The sequence below is a fragment of the Antechinus flavipes genome, chromosome 4 (genome assembly GCF_016432865.1).
Source record: "Antechinus flavipes isolate AdamAnt ecotype Samford, QLD, Australia chromosome 4, AdamAnt_v2, whole genome shotgun sequence".
Taxonomy (NCBI): Eukaryota; Metazoa; Chordata; class Mammalia; order Dasyuromorphia; family Dasyuridae; genus Antechinus; species Antechinus flavipes.
The window spans coordinates 478,589,283-478,616,403 of record NC_067401.1 but is presented as its reverse complement, the minus strand read 5'-3'; the positions used below and the strand labels follow the sequence as shown (position 1 = coordinate 478,616,403).

The window sequence follows — 27,121 nt, the reverse complement described above, 5'->3', positions numbered from 1 at the left end:
CGCCGCCGTGAGGGAGGACAAAGCGAGGGCAGTCGGAGCCGGCAGCCCCGAGTGCTCCGAACGGCGCGGCCGTGGTAATTAGGTCCTCATTTAGAAGCTCTCGGGGGAGCAGCGCGGCCTCCCCTCATTTCTTCTTGTATGGCCACAGCCAAAGCTTTCCGCCACGCAGGATGCCCTGAATTTCCAGTGCACCAAGTGTTAACAAGTCTCCTAGGGCTCGCTTAATTCCCCTCCCCTCCTGTGGCCGCAGAACCAGCTGGCTGCTCGGGGGAGGATCTGTCTGAGGGGACACGGAAAGAAAGGCCTCTGGCGTCTCCTGGTACAGAACCAAGACCCTTCTTTCCCGCAGGAGCCTCCTGGCCTGGGACAATGTTAATCGTGGGCCGGCTACAAGGGCTGCCAAAGGCGCCCCGGAAGGCCGGGGGCCTGACTCCCAGCTCAGGGCGGCTGAGCTCTCTCCGCATGAGAGCCAAACACAATCCAGGATGTGGGTGGGCAGGGGTCTCCGGGGTCACCTGCTCTAAAGCAGAGGCAGCAGGCCGGCCTGCCATCACTGTCATGGAAGCCAACTGGAAACACAACTTCCTTTTAGAGAAGTTCCTCCCCCTCAGCCCTGGTACCGCCGCTTTTCAGCACCCTTCCCTCCCAAAAAGTGGTCCCTGCACACCCGTGAGTGCCCCTCGCCAGCGGGGAGCGTCCCAGAGCTGGCTCACTTCATCCAAGCCACCTAATTGAATGAAAACCCAGAGCAACCAAGTTCCAATTTGCCCAAATGGAGCTGGGCAACCGGTGCAGCTCTAAAAGGGAAAGTACTTTCCCATTATGGCTAATGTTTCCGAAAGCGCGGGGGTAGCCTCGCCTCCACCTTCCCGGGGCCGGGCGACGGGCCAGGGACCCCCGGCCGGAAGCGTCGAGAACCAGTGGGCAGCAGCCCGCCTTCCGCCGATTTCCCAGAGGCTCTGCTGCAGCGTGGCCAGTGCTTTAAAAGTACAGACCTTGTTTCCAGGCTGACCATGGAGGCCCCATCCATCTTTGCAGAGTAAAGTTATTTATCAAGCTCCGAGGCTCAGTCGGCAATCGTTTTTCAGCCACTTCGTGGATCATGTGATGGCGCAGGCGGGTGGTGAGGGAGCGAGAGTTCCTGAGACGCTCGCGGCTGCCCCCTCGGTCCCGGCACACACCTGGAAGCTGGCCGGAGCGGGCCCCCCCACCGGGCACCTGAGGAGGCGTGACCCACTTTGGATGGACAGCAGCAGGTGGGGAGACGCTGTAAATCTCTGTCAGGCAGGGGCCCCCCACACACATCCCAGCCCTTGGATGCGGAGCCGCGGCCATTCATCACGGCTGCCGCTCTTCAGACACCCGCTCATTGGCATTCTTCTCCCAGGTGCAGATCCTGCCCCCAACCACCCCAGCGTCCGGCCTGTGAGTCACCGAGGGGAGGACGTGGACAAGGAGGGAAAGGAGAGGCTGGAAGCAGGCTGGTGTGTGCGCACGGCTGAGGCCGCAGGGGAGCCCACCGAGACCCAGCGCGCGCTCTCCAGTCTTTGTGCCTCCCTCGGAACTGCACAAAGGCATCTATCATTATAATAGGTCCGTTTCCCCCATGATTCCAAGGAGCTGGATAGCTCGGGGGGCAGAGCGCTGGGTCTGGGGGCAGGAAGACCTGAGTTCAAATTCCATCTGAGACACCTCCTAGCTGTGTGACCTTGGACAGAAGTCCCTCAACTTGTTTACCAGTTTCCTCAATTGAAAAATGGGGATAATAAAAACCTCACAGGATTGTTGTAAAGATAGAATGAGATAATCTTTGTGAAGTTCTTAGAATGTAAACAGGAGGCACTAAATAAATGCTCCTTTGTTTGACTATAAGGCTCCATGAGGGCAGAACCAGGAGGGACTTTGTAATGACTCCATCCAGCCCTGGGGCCTGGCAAAGGAGGCCACGCCCCCAGGGCCCAGTGTTTGGGAACTGAACCTTTGCCTTCTCCCGGCTAATTGATTGAACCCAGGAGAGGGGGAAAATGTTTGATGTTCTGGGTGTGGGACGTCCAGAAAACAGTGACACAGTCCCCAGCCTCCAGTGTCAGGAATGGAAGAGGATTTCATTGTCTTGTAAATGGCTCTTTCCTGCTGCTGTTACAGCCCGGTCTCAGCCATCCCTTGGTCAGTGCTTGTGCATACACGCGCCCCTTCCCCAGCACTCACACACACTCACTCACACACACACTCACAGACACATTCTCACAGTCACACACATACGCTCACACCCACTCACACAGTCACACACACACACACATTCACAGACACATTCTCACAGTCACACACACATGCTCACACAGTCACACACACAGTCACACTCACACAGTCACACAGTCACACACACACTCAGACACATTCTCACACTCACACTCACACAGTCACACACACTCACACACACACACTCACACACATACGCTCACATACACACACACTCACATACACAGTCACACTCACACATAGTCACACACACACTCAGTCACACATATACGCACACACACTCACACTCACATTCTCACAGTCACACTCACAGTCACACACACTCACACACACACTCACACACATACGCTCACACACACACACTCACATACACAGTCACACACACACATACGCACACACACACTCATACAGTCACACTCACACACACACTCACAGACACATTCTCACACACTCACAGTCACACACACGCTCACACACAGTCACACTCTCACACACTCCCACACATACACACACTTCCCCCCTACCCTCCCCTGTTGTGTGTACCGGAAGCTCCCCGCCCACAGCAGGAGGCCGGGGTTCTCCATCTCCTCTCTCCAGCCAGACGAGGGGCTGCTGTGGAGGTGGCGGGTGGGAGGACTCTGGGACGAGGCCTCCTGGGGGACATCAGGGGTGCCCCGATGGAGTCCGAGCCCTGCCCCCCTCGGCCGCCAAGTCAGTCTGTGAGATCTGCTGCTGAGCCACATCTCCCTCCTCAGCGCAGCCAAGGGCAAGAACCTCTGACAGGGGGATGGAAGCCATTTAAGAAACAAAAGCCGACTGAGAGAAGGCTGCGCCCAGTGCGCGAGAAGCCCGGGCCGTGTCTGTGAGCACGATGCCAGAGACGACCGGCCCCCCAAACGCTCGCCACGTTAGAAGCTGGCGCGCCTTTTACAGGACGAGGGCTGCGGATGCCCGGGCTCTCTTGTTTCCCAGGCCCGGGCGGGGGGGCTGCCAGGGGCGGCCCACAAGAGTCTGAGAAAGTCCCGGCCCAGGGCCCCAGACGCGCCAGTTTCCTGGTTAGAGCATTTTGTGTGAACGAAGAGGCCACAGCTGCCCCAAGTACTGAGGGGGCCCCAAGAGCTCTCCCCGACAGGGGGCTCTGCGAAGGGGTACGGGCCACTCGCTGGGTCCTGGGTGGGGGGAGTTACCCACAACTGTAACTGCCCTCTGATCACTCCCCCGGTCACAGGCGCTTAAGCAGAGAGAAGGAAAGAAGAGCCTTTGGGCCCCCTTAGCTCCAGAACGCCCATCCGCGCCCCCACACGTCTGCCAGGCAGTGAGGCCGGGCCGGGCCCTCGGAGAGCCCCGGCCACGAGCGCCCGGAGGCCCGCGCACTCACCCTTCGTGTGCAGGAAGTCCAGGGCAGAGGAGACATCGCGGACCACGCGGCTGGCTTCCCGCTCGTTGAAATGCTTTCGTTTTTGGATGTGAGTCAAAATCGAACCTTTGGCGAAAGAGATAAGGGACCCGTCAGCGCCAAACAACTCGGTGATAAACGTCACAATCTGCTGGGATCTGTCGGCGCCGGGACGACGATGATATGGACGCCCAACGTCCCCAACCATGGCTCAGTTTAGCTCAAGAAGAATGAGGCCCCTTTAATGCGAGGAGCTGCCAGGGCGGGCCCCGTCCCAGCCACAGAGGGCCTCCCTTTGGAAATACCGGAGCGAGCCCCTCCCACAGGATCCGGGACAAGATGGGAAAGAGCCCTGTTTGCGGTCCCTCCTCCCCTGCACCTCTCGGGGCATTGTGCTGAGTCACGTCTCTGACTGGGGAAGGCCCGGGCCCCCCCCCCCCACCGGGCACAGAGCCCAGGCTCCCGGGCCGAGTGGGGCTGGGGGGCTCTCTGTGCGGACAGGGATTCAGCTGGAGTTCCTGCGGTCTCTGGCTGGCGCTGACCGGTTCCCTTTCAGCACCATTCAAACCTCTCCCACGATGGGGGGCTGAGCCAACACCTTTATCCCTCCCGCCTCGGCCTTGGCCCAGACCCTGGCAGAGGCCCCTGGGAGGGCAGCGAGCACCTGTGTAGGGGGCCAGAGGCCAGAGGACAAGTCCCAGGTCCTGAGTGACAGCAGCCAGCGGCCCCCCTCAGTGCCTCAGCTTCCCCCTGACGTCCCCGAGGACGCCTGGGTCGGGAAGTGTCACTGCCCTTGCAAGTTTACAGACTGGTGGCCAGTCGCTCGGCTGCTGCGGCCCAAGCCTGAGAGGTCAGCTCGATGCCCGGAAGCTTCCCACAAAAAACAGCTCGCCCGGGGGCGGACCGCAGCCCTTCTCACCTCTGCTAATTCTCACTCGGGCACCCCGAGGGGCTCAGAGTAAGGGGGGCGAGGGCGAGAGCAGCTGGCTTCCAGAGAGCCGCTCCCGTGGCAGCGGGGCCAGATGGCGGCCAAAGGGCCGGCTTCCTCCTGGCAGCTGGCACGCTGCTGGTCCCGCTCAGCCTTGGCAGCGAGCCCCGAGCAACGAGGCTCTTCCCTCCTCCAGTGGGTTTTTCTGGCATCGCCAGCGCATTCAACAACTCCCACCCCATAATTAATTCTGTTAAGTGGTGGGTCTGTCAAAGCAGGGGACTGGGAAATTGATGACTAAATTTATCTATATGCGATTCCTATTATAATGAAAAGGCGCTTATGGAATGCAAACGGCTGCCTTTTAAGCTGCACAAACGTTAATTGTCCCCCCCCTTCTCCCAAACCAAGGGCAGTCCTAAAGTCCTTCATCCGTTCCAGAATCCTCCAGGGCCCGGGGGAGCCGTGATGGATCATCGCTGCCCGCGGCAGCAGCAGTACCTCCTTGCAGCTTCTCGAAGACCAGGTAAAACCTCGCCTCGTCTTCAAAAAATTCAATCAGTTCCAAAATGTTCCTGAAAGGGAAGAGAAAAAAGAAAGACACGATGGGGAAAATGGCAGCGACCCTCCTTTATGGCTGCAAAGACCCTGCCGCGGGTCAAAACTCAAGCTGGAATGGGCAAACTGGCCGGGAATCGGCGCTTTAGCAGGGCCGGGGGGCGCGCCGGCTCCGGGTCACCTTATCTTTCCATAATGTTGTGTCCCCCGTGCTTTCCCGCCAAGCCCGTGCTGTCAAACCCCAGCCCGAAAATCCGCCAGGTAGGGTTATAAAAAGTCCCGGTCACATCAGGGCCCAGAAAACCCAGAGCGGCCGACGGTAAGCAATTGCGGTTAATAACGTGGAATAGGAGGCGCGTGTCCTGGAGGCAAGTATAAAATAATTACTTGCCCTCCTCCTCTCCCATAAATCACGGGGCAGTATTTACATGGCCTGGAGAAAATGGAAACATCTGTCAAATAGACTGGGGGCTGAACGTGGCGCCGCCAGCCCCCGCCGCTAAGTGCTGCTTAATGAAAGAGCGGGTGCTCGCGGCCGTCGGTACTTGTAGCGCTCCCCGGTGAACACTCGCCGCCTGCCCAGCATTACACGCTCTGCCAACAAGGTCGTCTTGTAGCTCAGCGGGGAGACCGACCACCGGCCTGGATTCTGGGCCAGGGAGGGGCGGCGAGGGGGCGCTCCCCCCGTCCTTCCGAGAGCGAAACGAGCTGCGTGGAGTTTCCAACGCCGGCCGAAGGAGCTACAGGGGCGGGCCTCCTAACGAGGCTGGGGATGGCCACGGTGTGCCAGGCTCAGCACCTGCCACCCCTGCCCTCGAGGAGACGCAGGAGCCCAGACGGGACTGGCGCCAGAATGAAGGGGAACGACAGAATCGGGGGGCAGGGGGGAGCCCCTGACCATGGGCACGGGGGGGGGGGGGAGAAGGCTGAAGAAGGGAGAGGGGCGGGTCAGAATCTAGTAGGGAGATACAGGACACACACACACACACACACACAGAGACACACACACAGACACACACACACACAGACACACACAGTCACACGGAGACACACACACAGACACACATATGGACACACACAGTCACACACAGAGACACACACAGTCACACACACACACACAGACACACACACACACAGTCACACACACACACCTGCTACAAGGCAGGACGGCATAATCAGTGCTGGTCAAAGTCTGAGAAAGGAACAAGCACAGCACACATGAGCCCTCCTGAAGCCCTTGATCACAGACGGACCGGGGACGCGGGCGTGCAGTAATCCTGGCGCTCCCATAAATCACGCCCTTTCTCGAGGGCCCTCACAAACCGCTTCTCCCCCCAAACGGTTCGGGGGGGCGGGCGTGTGAGCAGAGCATGGGCCCCGGGGCTCAGGGTTGCCCCTCTGCGAGAGGGTTTGCCGCACAAATCAGTCACTGGGGTAACTCCTGCGGCCGAGGAAGGAGGCGCGGTCCTTCAGCGGCACCAGCTGCTCTAGGGACGAGACCCGCCTCCGTCTCTGGCCTTCCAAAGCCTCGTGACTGTGGGCAGGTCACTTCCCCAGGGATGACGCTCAGAGCGTTAGGGAGCTCCCGGGACGGAAAGTTGCCTGTCAGACGCTTGGGAAACTGTCGCTCCCACTTCCCCCCGACCCGCGGCAGGGGCAGCCGCTGCTCTCAGACTCACTTGTTGCCCTGACACTGGTACAACGTCTCCACCTCCCGAAACACCCTGCTCCGACTGTGTCCGGCTTGTTTCTCGATGATCTGCAGAAAGAAGGGCGTTGGTCAGGCCCGAGCCCCCGGGCCTGGGCTCGGGATCGAGGCGGCCGGGACGCTGCAGCCGGACGGAGCCAAGGGCTGGCCAGCTGGAGTCGAGGCCGGCTGCAGCAGAGGCAGGGGGCTCTGCGAACCCTAAAGGACTCCCTCTGCCCACGGCGGCTGTGGTCTCCCCTCCGCCCTCGATCCCTTCGCCCACGTGCCGGGAGACAAGGACATGGAGGAGAAGGCAAAAGTCTCCTGGCCCCAAGGGAGAGCCCGGGCAAGGCTTAGGGACTGGGGTTTAAAAAGAGTCTGAGGATGGTGTTTCTACGTAAGTGCAACCAAATCAGCTTCCTTTGGAGTCCTCGTTATTTTATTTCATGCATTAAAAATAGGAAGCTGCGAAGGGTCCCTGGGCCCCTCCAGAGCCTCCGCCCAGAGGCTCTGAGACATACTCAGGGAGGGAGAGCACAATGGCGACAACAGGGATGAGCCACGACAAAGCCCTCAGGGCAGACGCGGGCCTGAGAGACAGGCGGGCGTCCCGGCAGCTCCCGGCACACTCAGAACCCACAGACATGACGGGGGCGCAGCACAGAACCAGAGGAAAGCCCGGGAAAGGCTGCAAGCGCCAGGCTGTCTCGGGGGCGGGGCGGGGGGAGGGGGGAAGGGGGACCCTGAGCTTTCTTAAACCAGGGATGCTGTGATCAGATCTGGGCCGGCTGCGGGAGAACAGGTGAGGGAAGAGGAGCCAGAGGCAGGAGGCCCAATCAGAAACCAGAACAAGAGGCCAGAACAGGGGGAGCCCCGGCCCCTTCCTCTTGGCAGAAGTCATGATGAGAACACCCGTCTTCTCCCCTCCTCCTCCCTCTGCTCTCCCCACCTCCTGGCCTCCTGGGTCACCCATGCCTATTTCTCACCTCTCTATGCTCTCCCACTAAGCCTGAAGACGGCCTCTCCTCTCCTCTCTCTTACTTGGCTCCCATCTCTCCCTGTCTACTCCTCATAAATACATCTATGTCTCCTCCATTCTCAAAAAAGCCTTCACTTGACCCATTTAATCCTGCTATCACCCTACATCTCTTTCCCCTTTGGTTAAACAACTTGATAAGAATCTCAAGACTACTGTTTCTTTCTTTCCTTCCTTCCTTTCTTTCTTTCTCTTTCTTTTTTCTTTCTTTCTTTTTCTCCTTTCTTTCCTTTTTTTTTTTTTTTTTTTTACAATGAAAAGAACACAACAAATATTTATCTGCCTTCCAGCTGTCTCTCCCAACCTCAACCCTGGCAAAACCAAAAAACAAACAAAAAATCCTTCATGACAAACACTCAGTCAAGCCAAACAAACTCTCCCATTAGCCATGTCCAGAGATGTTTCACTGCATCGTTCGTGGTCGTTGTATCCCTTAGAGTTCCTGAGTCCCTCAGAGCTTTTCCCATTTTCACAAAGATGCTGCTGTTCCTGTATAAACTGCTCCCAGCTGCTCCCTTCCCTCTGCCTCAGTTCACAGAGGTCTCCCCTGGCTTTTCTGAATCCAGCCCGGTCCTCGTTTCTTAGAGCACGATCAGAGCTAGGACCTTTACTGACCCATCGACGAGAACCTTAGGGTTTCCGGTTCCTTGTCGGAACGCCTCTCACCTGCCTGTCAGCGCTCTGCGACCTGACTCGAGACTTTGTTGTTCACCTAAACCTTCCTCTGCAGGGCTAATGAGTTATAGGAGGAGGTACAGGAAGTCCATTTTTCCTTTTTTTTTTTTTTTTTTTTTGCTGAGGCAATTGGGGTTAAGTGACTTGCCCAGGATCACACAGGTAGGAAGTGTTAAGTATTAAGATTTGAACTCCTGACTTCAGGGCTGGTGCTCTATCCACTGCACCAACTAGCTGCCCCAAGTCCATTTGTTTTTCTTTGTTTTTTCCCCCCCCGAGGCAGTTGGGGTTATGTGACTTGCCCAGGGTCACACAGCCAGAAAGTGTTAAGTGTCTGAGACCAGATTTGAACTCAGGTCCTCCTGATTTCGGGGCTGGGGCACCATCCACTGAGCCATCTGGCTGCCCCAAGTCCATTTATTTGTCAAAGGGTGCAGAGGCTGGTCCAATAACGGCTAGAAGCCTGTTTACAAACCCACACCTAGGCCTGTGGGAACCCTTACCTTTACTGCATATTCTTTGCCATTCTGCAAACTCACAGCACCTTGAACTTTGGCGTAGGCGCCTTCTCCAAGCAGCTCGGAGGTCAGTCTGTATAAATCTGGCAAGGACACAGAGCAAAGGCCGTCAGCCGGTGGACGGGCGGGAACTCCCCCTCGGGCCGAGCTCCTCCTCAGGCAGCAGCAACCCAAAGATGAAATCCCGCCCCTGGCGGGCCCCTGGGGCCGGTTCTGCCTCGGTTTCCTCATCTGTAACATGAGGGGCCTGGTTTGGTGACCAGTAGTAGCTGGGCTTTAACGGGCAGACTGTGCAGTCTGCCACGACGTGGCTGAGATGCCAGGAGGGCTGGTGGTCTGTCAAACACACAGCCTGGCGGTGACAGAGGGATGGACGGGCAGGGCGTCTGGGGGTGCCGCTGCAGCCCCCGAGTCAGACCGGGCCCGCCTGCAGGGCGACACGCTGACCCCCACAAGCAGCAGGAGCAGCCGGGGCTGCCTTCCACAGGCCCAGCAGGCTCGCCGACCCCCGCGTCTGCCACGTCCTCTCTTCTCTAATTTGTACCTCCTGGGGCATCCTTACTTGGAAGCGGAACTTTCTTACCAACAATTAGATTTTTATCACTCTGACTCATGAAAACCCCAGCTGTGCTTGCACAAATGCCCTTTTCTAGCAGGAAGCCCTTGATCCCTTTTGCTGAAGGAGCAAGGCCTGTGGGCAGGGAAACGCTTCTCGAAAGCCTGGCGCGTGAGCCGAAGCGGGCCCTGCGGGCACCCGTGGCCCCGATCCAGCTCGCATCCTAAACTGGGGGCTCGAGATGACGTCATGTGTATCTCCTAAAGGACTCAGTGGTCTGGAGTTAGTCTCTGGCAACAGCCAATCACAGTGAGGGGGAGGAAGGTTATTCTTGTCTAAATAACAGAAGGCTCAGCTTGAAAAAAATCAATTCTCTGGTCTGTGTACAAAGCGGGGAAGCAGGGCCAGAAGTGCTCAGGGATTACCGTCATTAATGGAATGAAACAAAGGGGAGGCCCCTCTGTCCAATTAACCCTAACCAAACTGCTTCCCCAGAATCTCCAGCCCTCCGAGCAGGAAGTGACCTCAGAAGGCTTCTAGAATATACTGCAAAACACCTCCAGCAAGAGCCTTGCCTTCAGGAGGAGGGACGGGGACCTCACTACCTGTGCCTCTCCGCGACCCCACCCCCAGGATGGCTTTCACGTTCTCCCGATGCCCCGAAGAAGCACCTGCTGGGAGCGTGCTCCCTGCCGAAGAAGGAGGCAGTGAGTGTCGGGGAGGGAGACCATCTGGGATTTCAGTCCCGATCCTGCACCAGCTGCTGTGCAACTGCGGACGGCCACGTCTCCTGCCTGAGCCTCAGTCTCCCCATTTATAAAACTGAGACAATGGGTCATCCCAGTCCTTTCTCCCCAAGTAACTGAGGATCTTCTGGTCGGAAAAGACAAAATCACTCAACTTCTGAGTTGGAAGGGACCTGAACGTCATTTGATCCAGCCGATAACTGAACTCCATACGAGGAGCCTCCAGAGAGCTCATCGCCCCCTCCCAGGGACAGTTCTCATCACTTGGGGGGAGCGTCCCCTGACCCCAATCCGTCTCTTTGGGGCTTCCCTTCTATGTTCCTGCTTCAGTTCTGGGGCCAAACACAGCAAGTCAAAGGGACCTATTAGTCCAGTCTACCGTGGCTCATTTTTAAGATGGGGAAAGTGAGGCCCGAAGGTGTTACGTGCCTGAGGTGACCCAGGGAGCAAATGAAAGAGCTGCAACATGAACCCCAAATTACTGACCAGCCTTCTTCTCCCTGGACCATCTCCGATGCTTCTCCTGGGATCAGGCTGTGATCCCATGCCACCTAAATCTATCCTTTCCCAGCCGTTTCCTTCAGCAACTATAAACATGATACCACCTAAGCCGTTTCTTGGCTGCCGGTGCCCCTGGCTGTGACTCCTCTGAGCATGTCCAGGATCTCAGTATTATGTCCAAAGGGCTGTGGTCCACTCAGGATGGAGGATCAGCCTTCTGCCTCATCCTGGACACCGGGGTTCTCTAGGACCCCAAAGTCACCATCCTAGCACACTACTGACTGTGAGAGCCCCAAGATTTTTCTCTCTCATCATTTCTCCTGCATCTTAAACTTAAGAAGTTGTTTTTTGGACCCATAAAAACCTTAAGTCACCACTATTAGAATTCATCTTATTCAATTGAGCCCCGTGTTCTTTTGGAAGCCCCACTTGACCGTCCAGCGTGGAGACTTTCCTTCCCAGTATTGGGGCATCTAAACTCAACGAGCCCGACAGCTACACCTTACCCGGGCCACTGATCATAACAGGAGGCCAGGTCAGGCCTGGGACCGGGGGAGCTGCCCCGGAGTTCACAGAACTTGAGGTTGGAGGGGCCGGCAGAGGTCATCGGGCTAATTCAAGCCCCCTAGTGATAGGGCTCAGCCAATGGGCTAGCCAGCCGCTGCTGGAAGAGTCCTCACCGCCAAAAAGAGGGCCCAGCCCTTCGGCCTAGGATAAAGAAACTCACTTCTGAGCAGAGCCAAGAGTAAGAGCAAGATTACGTGAGGATCGGCTGCAATGGACGTGGCTCTTTTTAACAAGGAGGTGATTGAGGGCAATTCCAATAGACTTGGGAGGGAAAGAGCCGTCCGCCTCCAGAGAGGATCATGGGGCCTGAGTGTGGATCAGAGGGAGGGAGAGAGAAATTGTGGAACACAAGGTTTTGCAAGGATACATTGAAAACTATCTTTGCGTGTACTTAGAAAAAAAAAAAAGGAAACCCACTTCCTCCCTTCTAAGGAGCAAGGGACAGGCAAATGTGGGCTGGGCCCGTCTGAAGTGGCTCCCGGGTGGGCGGGTTTTGCTTAACTGTTTATTCTTGTGGTTCCCACAGCCTGCACTTCTCAAGTGTTTAGGTTTATTGAAGCATTTTATCCTTTATCTGGCTGGATCCTCAGGCAGTAAGAGAGATACTATTATCTTCAGTTTACAAACAGGGAAATTGAGACTCAGAGTCCAATAAATGACCAGCCAGACTCTTAGGCAGGACTCAAACTGAGGTCCTGCTAGCTCCAGCCGAGGGCCATGCAAGAATGGAACGAAAGGCTACGGTGCAGAAGGAAGGGATGAAAAGCTGTTTATCAAGTGCCTCCCTGCTATGCCCCAAGACAAGCCCTCCCGGGACTCAGCTTCTCCTGGGGGAGACCGTGCACGGCCAGCACGATGGCCAGGGGCTCGCGGATGGGGAAGCAGCCCCAGGGCCGGGGCTGGACGCACTCTCCCCGGAATCGCCCATCGGAGGGTCCCTGTGGCCACCACGCGGAGGAGACCCGGTGCCCTCAGGGAGGGGGCGTCGTGGCCCGGGAGCATCGCTGAGCACATGGAAAGGCTCCAGGGAAGAGCTGAGGCGGAAGTGGTGACGTGGAGGGCACACAAGCCTTGGAGTCCAGGCTTCGAGTCCCAGCTCCGCCCTGAACTGTGGGACTGTGGGCAAGCGTGTGCCAGCTCGCGGGCCCGTAACCAGCCGGCTCCACTTCTTCATGTCCTCCTGCTAACTCCTCCCCCCCAGCCCTATCAGGACCACCGCAGGGAACAAGACACGAGGCCTGAAGTCAAGGAAGACGGCCATGAAGGAACTGTGCCAGTGTCGATATCCCCCAAGGGGGAAACTGAGGCAGAGAGCGACAGTGACCAGGCCCTAGATGTACAGTGTCAGAGCTGAGACTGGAACTCGGTCTGACTGTTCACCGACTGCTGTTACCATGGCAACCTCTCTGGGCTCAGCCCTCCCCCAAACATCCCGTCTCTAAGGGCCGGATGGATCAGACCGGTTCCGCTGGGCCCCGCGGGGATGACCCCTTGTGGGGCCGGCCTGTCTCGGGGGAGGGCGGACCAGGAGCTTGGGCAGCACCGGCCCTTCCTGGTGGTCGCCACGGCCCGGGAACGACTGGGGGCGACGCTACATCCAGGCTCAGAGACAAGCGTACACGACTGACCTTCAAACCTTTCGGGCAGGGAGTCCGGGGCTCGGGCCTTCCGCTTCTTCTTTTTCCTGGCGCCGCTTTCGGAGATGGGAAGGGGCTGGCTGCTGCCCATGTCTAGGAGGGAGAGGGGGAAGGGGAACCAGGTCAGGGGGCTGCGGCCCTGAGAAGGGAAGCCAGGGAGCGCCCAGGGAAGCTGCCCCAGAAACAGCCGCGAGGCTATCAGTCCGCTCTGCCCCGAAGACAAAATGAAAGGCAAAGCCATGGGGAAGATCGTTAACGGAAAAGGATGGAGCGGGATTACAGAAAGCTGGGGAGGGGGCTCAGCCGGAGCCCCAGCCGGGGCCAGAGCGGCCGCCTCCCTCACCAGCACCCGAGGCGGCAGAGAAGGAGGGGCTCCGCCCGGGATCTGGAAAGAGGAGCCTGAGGGGCGGCGGGAGGGCCCAGGCCCCGCTCCGGGCTCGCCCACTGCCACGGGCAGAGTTTGCCTCGGTCTCCTGGTCTGCAGAATGATCTCGCCCTCCCTCCCTCTTCAAGGCTGTTGGGGGACAGATGGGGTTTGGTAAGTCTATGACAGATAAAACATGGGGCAGACTGGACTCCCTGCATTTCCTTCAGCCCTAAATCCTATGATCTTATAGGAAAATGCAAAAGTAACCGGGATCCAGGATAGGCAGGCGCAGGCGAATTATTTAGGAATAAATCTTTCCCATAAGGAATGTGGAGGGGAAATACGACGCCCCCGCACCCCCTTCTCTTGGTCACAGCATAGAGCAAGCTCAGCTTATAGCTCAAGTCCTTTCACTGGGGAGGGGGAGGGGGACGGGGGGAAGGAGGGGGAGGGAAGGGAGTGGGGAGCTAGCACACCCAGAGAACAAGGCCTAGCTCAGGCCCCTGAGTGCTCCAAGTCATTACTGTCCCTGCTCAGAAAAGCACCTGGAGACTCTCTTTTTTGTGGAGAGACAGAGAGGCAGAGGCAGAGATAAAGAGACAGAGAGACAGAAATAGACACCAGAGACAGAGAGACAAAGATAAAGAGACAGAGAGACAGAGACAGACACAGAGACAGAGACAGAGAGAGATAAAGAGACAGACACCAGAGATAGAGACAAAGATAAAGAGACAGAGAGACAGAGACAGACACAGACACTAGAGACAGAGACAGGGATAAAGAGACAGACACCAGAGACAGAGAGATAGAAACAGACATCAGAGACAGAGAGACAGAGACAGACACCAGAGACAGAGACAGGGATAAAGAGACAGATACCAGAGACAGAGAGATAGAAACAGACATCAGAGACAGAGAGACAGAGAGACAGAGACAGATACCAGAGACAGAGACAGGGATAAAGAGACAGACACCAGAGACAGAGAGATAGAAACAGACATCAGAGACAGAGAGACAGAGAGACAGAGACAGATACCAGAGACAGAGACAGGGATAAAGAGACAGATACCAGAGACAGAGAGATAGAAACAGACATCAGAGACAGAGAGACAGAGAGACAGAGACAGATACCAGAGACAGAGACAGGGATAAAGAGACAGACACCAGAGACAGAGAGATAGAAACAGACATCAGAGACAGAGAGACAGAGACAGACACCAGAGACAGAGACAGAGATAAAGAGACAGATACCAGAGACAGAGAGATAGAAACAGACATCAGAGACAGAGAGACAGAGAGACAGAGACAGATACCAGAGACAGAGATAAAGAGACAGACACCAGAGACAGACAGAAACAGACACCAGAGACAGAGAGACAAAGATAAAGAGACAGAGAGACAGAGACAGACACCAGAGACAGAGACAGGGATAAAGAAACAGACACCAGAGACAGAGAGACAGAGACTAGAGATGAGACAGATAGAGAGACAGACACCAGAGACAGAGACATAGATCAGGACAAAGTGACTCTGAGCCCAAAGTGGGAGCGATCAAGAAAGCAGGAATGAGTCGGAGAGGTAGAGAGAGGGAAATAAATAAACGCCAGCACCAGGAGCCAATCACGGGGCTGCTCTAAGACTCCACAGCGAGGGCCTGGTTAAAGATAAATGACCCGCAGACCGTAGCCCGCACTGATCCAGAATGGAGGCTTAACACTCTTTGCCTGCAGTTGGAAATAATAAGATTTCTTGAAGTCTCTTTGTCCAAATCCCCACCTGGGCAATGAAAGCTCTGCGTCCTTCGGAAATAACGGCCCCGGCGCACTGATGGGGCGGGGAGAGAAGGCCGTCTCCGGGACCGACCTTCCATAAACAGCGGCTTCGTTTTTTTCTCTGGGCCTTTACAATGGAAGCCGGCGAGCGGCCCCTGCCCGTGCGCCGACCAGAGGCGAGGTCCGCGGCCCTTCTCTACGGGCCCCCGCTGAAAACTATCAAGGAAATGGCAGCTGCCCGGGAAGATTGATGCCCGCCGGCGCTTGTGCGGACTGTCCCCGGGCATGGCGCAGAACGGCTATTCGGGAAAGACGGCCCGAATGTGGCGCTGGGAAATCCCCCCGTGCTCGGGTCTGGACGCGCAGCAGTCAAGTGCCTGCGGCTCAATCTGGGTGAGGGTCCAGAGGGCAAAGTCGGGCCCAAGTACAGCTCAGGCTCCATTATCCACCTCACGGCCAGACCCGCGACCTCGGCAACCAGCTGCACGGAACAGCCGCTCCAGCGCGGGAGCCCCCGGGAACGTCCGCGTCTGGGAAAGCTCCGGGAGCGTGCCCCGCTTCCCCGATCCCTTCCTTCTCCGGCACTTATCTCATGCCAATCATCTGCAAGGCCTGGAGGAGAAAGTCCCTGCCCTCGGGGCTCCCCAATCCCTGCCCAGGGTGTCCCAGCCACGGCTGACACGGAGCGGGGGCGCGGCCAGGGGGGCCTCCTGAGGGTCCCTTGTAAGGTGGGGTGACTGGGCTCGGGGGTCAGGGACGAGGAAAGTCTGGGGCCCCTCGGTCTTGTTCTCAGCACAGCAGCGGCAGCTTCTGCCTCCATCTGCACCCAGGATGGGCTCTGCAGGGGGCCGAGGACCTGCCACGGAGCCGGAGACCCGGGGTCCCTCAGCCCCTCTGACGGAGGAGGGGAAGGACGGCCTGATACCGGGGGCCACAGGACGGGAGCAGCAGCTGCCAGCCTGCCCACGGGGCGAAGGTCACTGAGGACCTGCTGAGGGTCTGAGCGTCTGCCTCCTCTCTGACACACACACTCTCACACACACACTCACACACACACACTGACACACACACAGACACACACACAGACACAGACACATACACACACAGATACACACACACACACACTCTCACACACACACACACACAGACACACTCACAGACACACACACACAGACACACACACAGACACACACACTGACACACACACAGACACACACACAGACACACACACAGACACACACACAGACACACACACAGACACACACACAGACACACACACACTGACACACACACTCACAGACACACACTCACAGACACACACACACACACACACACAGACACACACAGACACACACACACACACACACAGACACACACAGACACACACACTGACATACACACACACTGACACACTCACACACACTGACACACTCACACACACACAGACATACACAGTCACAGACACACACACACTGACACACACACACACACAGACACACACACAGACACACACACAGACACACACACACAGACATACACAGTCACAGACACACACACACAGACACACACACAGACACACACACACAGACACACACACAGACACACACACACAGACACACACACAGACACACACCCACACACTCACAGACACACACTCACTCACACACACACAGACACACACACACACACTCACACACACACACACACACACACACTGACACACAGACACACACAGACACACACTCCGCCAGCCCGGGGCTGTCCCTGTTTGTCTCAGAGCTGGGGGGACGCTGGGAGTCTCTGGGCTCACCCCCTGCCCGGAGCAGCCCCGGGGCCCAGAAGTTCTCCCCAACCCTAGAACAGCTCGGCGGGGAAGCGCCCGCTGCAGCCGAGGGGACCCGATGACGGCGCCTGGGAGGGATGGAGGCTCAGCCGGGAGTAGCGGGCAGGCGCCGCCCATTCCAGCAGGGAGACAGCCCACGGGCCCCGGCTACACGAGAGTGGGGTGGGCCCAGGGAGAGAAAGGTGGTCCGGGGAAGCCAGGCCCAAAAGCAGGGGGCAGGGGTGGTGGGGAGGGGGGTTCTAGAGGCAGGAAAAGAAAGATAAGGGGGGGGAATCGGCCCCCTGCTGCACCCGCTGACAGTCTGCGGGGAGGGGGAGCTTCTCACAGCTCTTCTTTCTCGCCAGTTCTGTGAGGCAGCCAATAAGCACTAATTAAGCACCAGCTGTGTGCCGGGCACCGAGCTGAGCCTTGGGGATACAAAGGAAGGTAAAAGCTGTCCCAGCCTCAGGGGGCTCGCAGCCCGATGGGGACGAGAACCGGCGGGCCAGTGTGCGAATGCGCTCCAGTCGGGAGCCCTGCGGCTCCTGTGACCGGACACTGAGGGGCCCCAGGAAAGGCTTCCTGCAGGAGGAGGGCAGCGGGCACTCGGGGCAGGGGCACGGCCAAGGGGAAACGCCCCGAGCCGGAGACGGGCAGGCCCCTCAGGGGCGGGGGGGGGGGGCCTGGACCCGTGAAGGAGGCCAGGAAGTGGGCAGTGAGGGCCCCGAAGGCCGCAGCGGGCTCTCCAGGCCCGGGGGGCACCAGTGCCGTGGCCAAGAAGAGGGCCCGGGCAGCTCAGTGGAGGCCGGACTGCAACAGTCCAGGGGCCGGGCCCGGGGCCCCCATCAAGGGGGTGACAAGGTCAGGAGACCGGGGCAAGAGGCAGACAGAGAACGGGCCTGGGGGCGGGCAGGACGTGGAGCCTCCACACCGAGAGGGCTCTGGGGCAAAATCCAGCTCCCAGCCTCCAACAGCAGCCGCAGGAGAGCCCGGGGGCCACCCCAGAACCCAGAGCAGATCGGCCCGAGGGGCGGGATCGAGGGCGGAGGCCCAGCAGGAGGGGAGCCCGGCCCTGGGGATGAGGGGCCTTCACAGAGCTACGAGAACCAGGAGAAAGGCGAGAGGGAGACTGAGTGAGAGCAGCAGGGAGCAGATGGGCGGTGCCAAGGGCTGCAGCTGAGGAGGGGGAGGGGGGAGAGGAAGGGGAGGAGAAGGAAGAGGAGGAGGAGGGGGAGGTGAGGGGGAGGTGAGGGGGAGGTGAGGGGGAGGTGAGGGGGAGGCGAGGGGGAGGCGAGGGGCAGGTGAGGGGGAGGCGAGGGGGAGGTGAGGGGCAGGTGAGGGGGAGGGGAAAGAGAGGGGAAGGAGGGGGAGGGGAAGGGGCAGGTGAGGGGCAGGTGAGGGGGAGGTGAGGGGGAGGTGAGGGGCAGGTGAGGGGGAGGCGAGGGGGAGGCGAGGGGCAGGTGAGGGGTAGGTGAGGGGGAGGCGAGGGGCAGGTGAGGGGCAGGTGAGGGGGAGGCGAGGGGCAGGTGAGGGGTAGGTGAGGGGGAGGCGAGGGGCAGGAGGGGGAGGTGAGGGGCAGGTGAGGGGAGCGCCCTCCTCCCAACTTCAGGAAGATTCGCACTCGCAGGATGGAGCTGGGCTCATCAGGAGACTGACCAATGAACCTGGGCCCGAGGGACAGAGTCGGAATACTGACGTCCACCCCTGGAATCAGCCTTAAGCACAGAAAGCCTTACGGGGAGGGACGAGTACAAGTGGTCCGGAGCTTTCGGGGAAGAAAGAGCTTCGTGCTGGCAGGCCCAGGCGCACCTGGCGACGGGGAAACAATGGGAGGCAGGGAGCACCAGCCCATTTTACAGAAGAGAGAGCTGAGGTTCAGAAGAAAGGAGGGACGGAATCGGGAGCCGAGCCGATCAGTGCCGGGCCTGACCCTGAGTCTCTTTCTCAAGCAGTTTCCTCGGGGACGGGGCTGGAAGGATCCGAGGGGACGCTTCTGGCTGCAGGCGCTGCCCGCGATGGGAAGGAGCCCAGGGCCTGGTCTGCCAGCTCAACAAGAGCATCCTCAGAGGGCTGCACAGCAGCTAACGGGGGCCGAAGGGCTCTGGCCGCAGCCACGCAGGGGCCGAGGGAGGAGACGGGGAGCCCCTGGGGAACATCGCTGGGACCCCCTGCAGGTCCCCATGAGGAAGGACACAGAGAATGAGCGTGCGGCTCTCGGCTGTCTCCTGGGTAAGCCGAGCCTTCCTAGTGGGTGGGAGCCCCAAGCCTCCTGCCCCCCACCGCACTGGGGCCGGAACAAGCTCCGCTCCCTTTAAGCCCCCGAGGAGCGCCTCACCCCCTTACCCGGACTTTCTCTCCGTTAGGCGAAGACGGGGAGCGAGCAAATCCGTTTCTCCGCCGACCTCGCGCCTGGCAGGGCCGTCCCGTTCTTCTGTGGCTCTGGGGGGGCTTTCATGGGTCCTTGTAATTCACCTGAAAAGGGCAGTGAACATTCAGGTCCCATCGGGCCGGAACCTCCCCTCATGCGGCATCTAGGAGGGACCGAGAGAAAGCGCGCGCTGGGGTCCCCGGCCCCCGGAGGAGCGGGGCTGGCCCGAGTCACTTCTGGGCCCCTGTTCTGAAAGAGGCTCCTCTCCGCCCGCTCGGCTTCCTCGGCTCCCAGGACACTTTGGCCTTTCCTTCGACCATGAAAAGCCCTCGCCGTGTCTCTCCCCTTCTCACTCGAACAGGAAGTCCCTTTAGTTATCTGGCAGGGGTCTGCACCTCCCTCTCCCCGATGCCCGTGGGCTCCCGCTCCTTCCCACTTCTAGCAGCTGCAGGGAGCACCGAGAATGAGTCACAGCTCCGGCCGGGTTTTCTGACAAAGCCTGTGACTTCAGGGGGACGGGACTCCCTCCCTCAGTGCAGCTCTACGCCCGCCCTGCAGCTCAGAGAGGCGCGCAGCCACACGGCTAGTGAGTGTCGAGGGCAGGGCTGTTCCCAGCTCCGACCGCTGCCCCACAGCTGCCCAGATCTCTAGGCGGCTTCTACTTTGGGCCCTGCTCAGGTCCCAGGAGTGAAGCTGCCGAATGGAGTCTCTTTTTTTTTTTTAAAGCTTTTTATTTTTCAAAACCTACACGTGGACAATTTTTCAACATTAGCCCTTGCAAATCCTTGTGTTCCAATTTTCCTCCCCCCACGCCCCTCCCAGGTGGCAAGTATATGTTAAACATGGTAGAAATATATGTGAAATCTAACAGTGCACACAGTTATTGTGCAGCCCAAGAAAAATCAAATCAAACCAGGAAAGATGGGAAAGAAAAAATGCAAACAACAAAAAAGGTGAAAACGCTACGGTGTGAACCACCCTCAGTGCCCACGGTCCTCCCTCCGGGGGCAGGCGGCTCTCTGCGTCCCAAGACCATTGGAACTGGTCTGAATCATCTCATCGTTGGAGAGAGCCGCCGAGTGAAGTTTCAAGCAGAGAGTGCCAAGGACTGAGGGTGACGCACGTGACTTTCAAAGGGAAAAGGGGCAGGGAGGCCGAGATGAGGAGTCATAGCATAGGGACCTAAAGCGTCCGGCCAGTGGACCAAGCCCAGCCAGCCGGCCTGGCACAGCTCCTGTGCATCAGGCTCTGCCTCCTCTGCTGGATCCGCCAAGTCACCCCTCTACCTGCAGCTGCCCCCCAGGGCTCCGTCCCGGCCCCTCTTCCCTTCTCCCTCTGTACAACTTCACCTGAGGATCTCAGTGGCTCCCGAGAATTTAATGATCACTATTTAGAATTTAGAAATAGAATCACTATTTAGAATGCAGTCTAATCTAATTCTCACACTGCACAGGTGGGGAAACTGAGGCTCAGACATGGGGGACGAAGGCCTGCTCAAGTTCACAGAGCTAGTTGGAACAAGGGCTGGGACAGCTCTGGGTCATTCTGGGCTCATTCCATTCCCAGGGTCTTTCCTAAGAAGATTCCAGGAGTCCAGTGATAATAGCAGCTCCAAGATCATGGAGGGATCTGGCTAAAAACATCCAGCAGAGCTCATTTTCTCCAACCGAGAACCACCCGCACAAGGAGACATACACAAGGTTCACTCAATTTAATGTAGGGAGAAATAGCCTAACAATCAGAATTATGGCAGAGGGGAATGAGCTATCTCTAAGGTAGAGGGTTGCTCCCCACTACTCCCTAGGGCCCTTTTGGATGCTGGATGGTAACTTGGGGCTGGGGGAGGGAGAATGCCGTACACATAGGGATTCTTTGTCAGGAAGAGATTGGACCTGTAGTCACTGAAGTCCCTCCCAGCGGACAGTCTATGATTGTGCCCCGAGCCAGAGTTCGGGTAATTCGAAAAAAGGCCTTTTCTTCCCCTGAGACGCCCACCCAGTCCCCAGAAGTGTTCACAAGTGACGCCGAGAAGAACGGGGGATGAGTCCTCAGACCAATCCGAGGCGGCAGCGAGGACGGCCTCCTGACACAGTGATGGCCACAATTAACGTCATCCCTCCATTAGTCACATCCTCCAAGCAGCCAGACCAGAAGCTAAGAGAGAAGCCAGAGGCCCATAAGTAGCTTGGTTTTCTAATAAAAGACAGACAACAGCTGGAGATCAAAGGGTCCAGCTTGGGGACTCAACCCAACTCACGCTTCTGGAGGACTTCAGGCGCCTAAGGGCTCACACAGTGCTGGCGCATAGTAGGCACTTAATAAACAGCCCAGTGAGAAGGTGGTGCAAGTATTCTCATCGTTCTCATTCTGCAGATGACAAAACGAGTCTCAGGGAGGTCGGAGAGCTTGACCTAGATCCTTCTGGCTCTCTGCCCAGAGCTCTTCCCGGCAGGACATGGGGCCTGGCAAGGGGGAGCCCAGTGGCTTGATCAAAGCTGAGCAGCTCCCAGTCAAGAACCCACAAAGCCCCGGGCACGGGAGCTGTCCGCAGCACCAATGGGCTTTTATGAGTTGCCTCAATTGCATGAAATGGAAGAAGATCCATCCACCCACTGACCTGCCCGGGTGCTGAAATCTGCCCACAGCCCACCTCCCAGAGGCAGGGACCCCGGGAAAGGGGAAGAGCGCAAACCCCTCTGTTTTCTATCTGGTGCCAGAAAGTGGCAGCCTGCCGGGCCACGGGAGTCGTGGGCTCTCCTCCCCCTCATCCCACACCGCCCGAGCGGCCCCTCCTGATCCCGGCCACAAGCTTGGATCCCAGATCCCCGGCACTTCCAGCGGGTCCAACCCCCGATCCTACAGACAGGACGCCGAGCCCTGGTCGGGGCCGAGCCAATCAGCAGCAAGTATAGGACAAGAGCATCCCTATGAACTATCTGTACTTCTGCACACGGGATCTGTCCCCACAGTGCCTCAATGAGCCCCCAAACAAGCCCCTTTGCCCAGAATGTTGTCGGCTTAGCAAATCCCTCCCCAGCCTATAGAAGCCAATGCTACCTCCTCCAGGAAGTTTGCCCGGATCCCTCTAGTGGGGAAAAACAGGGAGGCTCCCAGAGCCCCTTTCTGATGCCCGCATCCCGGGATCCTGGTCTGGCCAGCTTCAGAGCCGTGCTGTAGTTTGTGGTGGCAGGGTCGGGTCACAGCTAAGTCTTACGGCTCCTCCGGGCCAGCACAACGCTCGTTCTTCGGGAGGTACTTAAAAATGTCTGCAAAGGGGCAGCCTTGAAATCAGGAGGACCCGAGTTCAAAGCTGACCGCTAGCTGTGTGACTCTGAGTAAGTCAACCCCAAGTATCTTCCACACATCCCCCCCTTAAAAAAGCAAACTTCTTTATAGCTGGACACCTTCCACAGAGCTGAGCAGCACCTCAGGAAAGGGATGATGGAAGGAAAAACAAGCCCAGCCAGCCCTCAAATCTAATCCTAAGTCATCCTCAAAATTCAAGAGAAAGGTAAGGGGGAGGGGAGAGAGACAGAGACAGAGAGACACACAGAGACACAAAGACAGAGAGAGACAGACACACACACACACACACACACACACACACACACACACACACAGACACACATAGAAACAGAGACAGAGAGAGGAGAGTGATTAAGCACCTACAAAGTTCTTTGATCCCCTTTGACACTGTGCCCCGAATGAAACAGTCCCTGCTCTTAAGAAGCTGCCATCCTATTGGAGAAAGCAGCCAAGTCCGACATCTTTGTTGTATAATATAACAAAAGTGAACACAAGGTAACTGGGAGAGCAAAGCTGGGACTGGGAAGGGCAGATGGAGAGGCCATGGGAGACATCCGGGGAGCGGAAGGGAGCCAGCGCGGAGGCCGGGAGAAGTGGGGCCCCGGTAGGGCTTGCTGACCCGCTGGGGAGCCAGAGAGGCCTTAAGGGGCGTTCCAAAGGGGCGGGTTTGGGGCCAAGGAGTGGGGTTCTGGACAAGCCTAGGAGGCCAGTCCCAAAGTCCAGTGAGCAGTTACTGATGAGGAACTTCAGCTCAGGAGAAAGACGAGCTATCAGCCCACAAGCATCGATTAGGCGCTTACTATGTACCAGGCACTGTGCTGAATGCTGGGGATACAAAGAAAGTCAAAACCACGGGCCCTGCCTTCAAGAAGTTTACGGTCCAAAGGGGAGAAGACGTGCAAACCCCTGTGTGTACAAAGAGAGGGGAGGAGCGCTAGAGAGATGATGGATGGATGGAGGTCGGTTCAGAGGGAAGCCAGCCGGGGAGGGGGAAAAGTCTAGGAAGAGGCTCCCCCAGAAGGTGGGATTGGGGACGATTCTGGAGACAGAGGAGGGAGCGAAGGCCCAGAGAGGCCCAGGGGAGCTGGGTCCCGGAAGGCTTGGAGGACAGGAGGTGGAAGAGGAGCCAGGGCCAGGGCTGGGAGTTGTCTGCATAATGGGGGAGCTAGAGAAGTGCCGGGAGATAGGAGAGAAAAGGGAAAAGGACTTTGGACAGAGCCGTGGGGGAGGGGGAGAGGAGGCCGAGAAGGGAGGGCCAGAGGAGGAGAAGGGATGGTGGATGGTGGGGGCGGGGCTGAAGAGGGCAGAGACCAAGGGATGTGGCTGCCTGGGTGAGTGGTGAGAACTGCCTCAAGGAAGGCTCAGGAGAGGGGGGAGAAGGGGGGGTGCTCAGAAATGGAGGCAAGGCCCAGGATGGAGGCTCAGGGGACGCTGGGGGAGTGAGCGGGGAACTGAGGCTGGAAACTGGATCAGAGGCAGAAGATGCTCTGAGAGGCAGCGAGGAGGGGGCAAGGGAGGAGAGTTCCTGCAAAGGAGCCGGTGTTGGCTAGTGTAAAGGGCTCTCTCTCCATCAGAGACAGAAGGAAAAGAGGAAATAGTGGGGGCTGACCAAAGCACAAGGAGGGCGGGAGATGCGAGAGGCAAGTTTCTGGCTTTTCAGTAAAACACAAAATGCGGAACTCAGCAAAAAGGAGGGAAAAAAGGGAGGCATTCAGAAATGGAGGCAAGGCCCAGGATGGGGGCTCAGGGGACGCTGAGGGAGCGAGCAGGGAACCGAGGCTGGAAACTGGATCAGAGGCAGAGGACGCTGTGAGAGGCAGCGAGGAGGGGGCAGAGGAGCCCGTGTTGGCTAGTGTAAAGGGCCCTCTCTCCATCAGAGACAGAAGGAAAAGAGGAAATAGTGGGGGCTGACCAAAGCGCGAGGAGGGCGGGAGATGCGAGAGGCAAGTTTCTGGCTTTTCAGAAAGACATGAAATGCGGAACTCAGCGGGCGGAGGGGAGGGGATCCTGCAGGAGGCCCGAGGAGGGACACACAGGCCTTGGGATGACCAAGGAGGTGGGCTGGCCGCCTTGCCGCAGGGAGAGCCCACGGGGATGACGAGGTGGCCCCGAGAATCCCTGACTCCGGTTCTGCGCTTGGTTTGAGTTTGTTTTTACAACTACAGTCGCAAAAGCTCTGGACTCTGGTCACCGGCTCTCAGAGCTGACATAAAGCAACCGCGCATCGCAGCAAAGCCTAGAAACCATCTCAGAAAGCTCGACAAATGCCGGCCGATAACGGAGCCGCAGTCCCTGGCAGACGGCGAGAAACGCCGAGCCGGGCCCCCTTAATGCAGGGAAAAATGGAGAAGATGACGACTCCGCCTGGCTCCTCGACGCCTTCGAGTCCCTCGTGCCCGGCTCAGGGCACAAGCCAGAGGGACACCAGACCCGAGGGCGGCAGCCTTCTGCGGGCAGCCCCCAGCAAGGGGGACGTAAAACGGGGGCCTCTGCTCCCCTTCGCTCATTCAGGGCGCCCACCTCACAATCTGAACGGAGTCTTCCGGAAACTCCAGGCCACAAACGGCTCCCGACTGAATGCCTCGGGATTCACAATCCGGGCTCGATGGGCGACCCCGACTCAAGCGTCTGAAGGGCGGCACAGAGCCATGGGTAGAGACCCGAGGTTACGCCGCGTGACCCTGCGCAGGTCGCTTCCCCCAGTCCGCCTCAGTTCCCTTGTCTATGAACTAGCGGAAGGAGGACGTGGAGAACCGCTGCGACCTCTGCCAAGAAAAGCCCAAACGGGGTCTCGGAGCGACAGACGCGCCCGGGGAAGGCCGGACGGCCCCGAGGAGAGCCTGGTCCCCAAGAATCCCGGCTGGCGGAAGAAGCGGAAGGCTCTCTGACCCAGAGGGGACGGGTCGGCAGCGACGGTTTGGTATTTTTAGGGCACATCCTCGCCGGCCTGGTACCTCACTGCCTGGCAAGGAAGGGCTGCCACGTCAAGGAGCCGGTTCCTCGCCCGCTTGGCTCGGGAGGCGGCATCAGGAGGAAGAAGCCGCAGGGATAAATTTAGGTCTGACAGGAGGAAAACCTTCGCGCCTCTAAGTAAGAGTCGGGATATTTTTAGAAGCCGGCCGCGTCCCCAGGCATGTTTCCACGGGCTGACGAGGCCATGGGCACGACATTACGCCCTCTTACCCTCGCCCTCCCGCCCGCTTGTCCCCGCCACGGAGAGCAGCCTCTTGTCACAAGAAACGTCCCTCTGTCGGCTTCTGAGCCCGTCCAGGTCCCGCCGAGATAAAGCCCGGAGGGGCTGCCAGCCCCGGCGTTCCTCACTATCGGGCCCTGCAGGGCCGACTCCGGGCCGGTCACCGCGACCACGTCTGGGGCATCCGTGCCACGTGGCGACCACAGGTAAAAGAGGAAGAGGCTCCAAAGGGGGGAGCGAGCGGCTGGCAGGAAGAGGCCACAGACAGGCCCCCTACCACTTCCCCCGCTCTGCACCGGGGAGTGAGACCGCTACCAAGGGAAAGGGGCTCCCGGGCCAGGCGGCCACTCCAGAGAGGGAGCTGCTCGCCCCCGGTTCCGGCCGGACGCCCCCCAGCAGGAGCCAACCGAGAGCCCGCGGAACCGGCGGCTGCCTAAAGCTCGGCCCGAGCCCTCTCCCTGAGGTCACAGACTGGGGCCCGTGAACAAAATCCCCTGGAAAGGGCTGGAGGAGCCCACACCTGAAGACCCCCCAACCCCCAGACAGCCCCATCCCACCGGGCACAGCTGCAGACACGAAGTTGGTCCTGGAAGACCCCACGGCACTGGCTCCATCCAATGGGCCGCTGGGACAAATGGCGGCTTCCCCTCCCCGGGGTCTCCAAGCAGAGGCGGAGGAGTCTCTGCCAATCAACAAACCCTGCGGTCCTGTTCCACCCAGGCTCTCTCCCACAACCGCCCGGAAAATACTTCCAGCCTGAAGCGCTGGGGCAGCGCCGTGAATAGGGAATCAGCCCTGAAGCCGGGAGGTCCTGAGTTCAAATCCAGCCTCAGACACTTAACACTTCCTAGCCGTGCGACCCTACCTCAAAAACAAAAAGTCCAACAAAAAACAAACAGGGCAAGACTGACCCACCGCCTCCCCTGCCCCTCCCCCTCTCCCCCTCCAGGGGCGACCCTCTAGCAGGGCTGTCCTTCCCCGCCCCCTCCTCCAGCCCACTTGGGTCAGGTCTTCTTAAAGGTGGCCCTCGGAACCCAAGGCAGCGCCCACGGAAGCGGCCCCCCCCGCCCCTTACCTGGGGCTCCCCCAGCCCACCTGAGCCCGGGCGCCCGCCCCAAAGGGTCCGTCCCAGCCAGGGACCGCGCTCCCGTCCACACGGGCGCCTGACCCCCAGCCGGGGTCCGCCCCCTGGAGCTGCCTCTGGGGGCAGCAGTCCTTCCAGCTGGCGG

The 27,121-nt window shown here is 58.6% G+C and overlaps 1 protein-coding gene across 3 annotated transcripts in view; it reads right to left on the bottom strand.

The window, feature by feature from the left end:
* The window catches only part of MKNK1 (MAPK interacting serine/threonine kinase 1), a 43,506-nt gene that overhangs the window by 15,210 nt on the left and 1,175 nt on the right, over positions 1-27,121 (bottom strand). For 2 of the 3 annotated variants that reach the window (XM_051999802.1, XM_051999800.1), the window contains exons 2-7: positions 19,369-19,497; positions 13,056-13,157; positions 9,043-9,140; positions 6,821-6,900; positions 5,085-5,158; positions 3,638-3,742 (exon numbers count right to left, since the gene is read on the bottom strand). In XM_051999802.1, the coding sequence (XP_051855762.1) occupies positions 3,638-3,742; positions 5,085-5,158; positions 6,821-6,900; positions 9,043-9,140; positions 13,056-13,155 (457 nt within the window). In that variant the 5' untranslated portion in view covers positions 13,156-13,157; positions 19,369-19,497. Of the gene's footprint in view, positions 1-3,637; positions 3,743-5,084; positions 5,159-6,820; positions 6,901-9,042; positions 9,141-13,055; positions 13,158-19,368; positions 19,517-27,121 lie in introns of those variants that run through there. The other variant, XM_051999801.1, reaches the window with a different exon arrangement.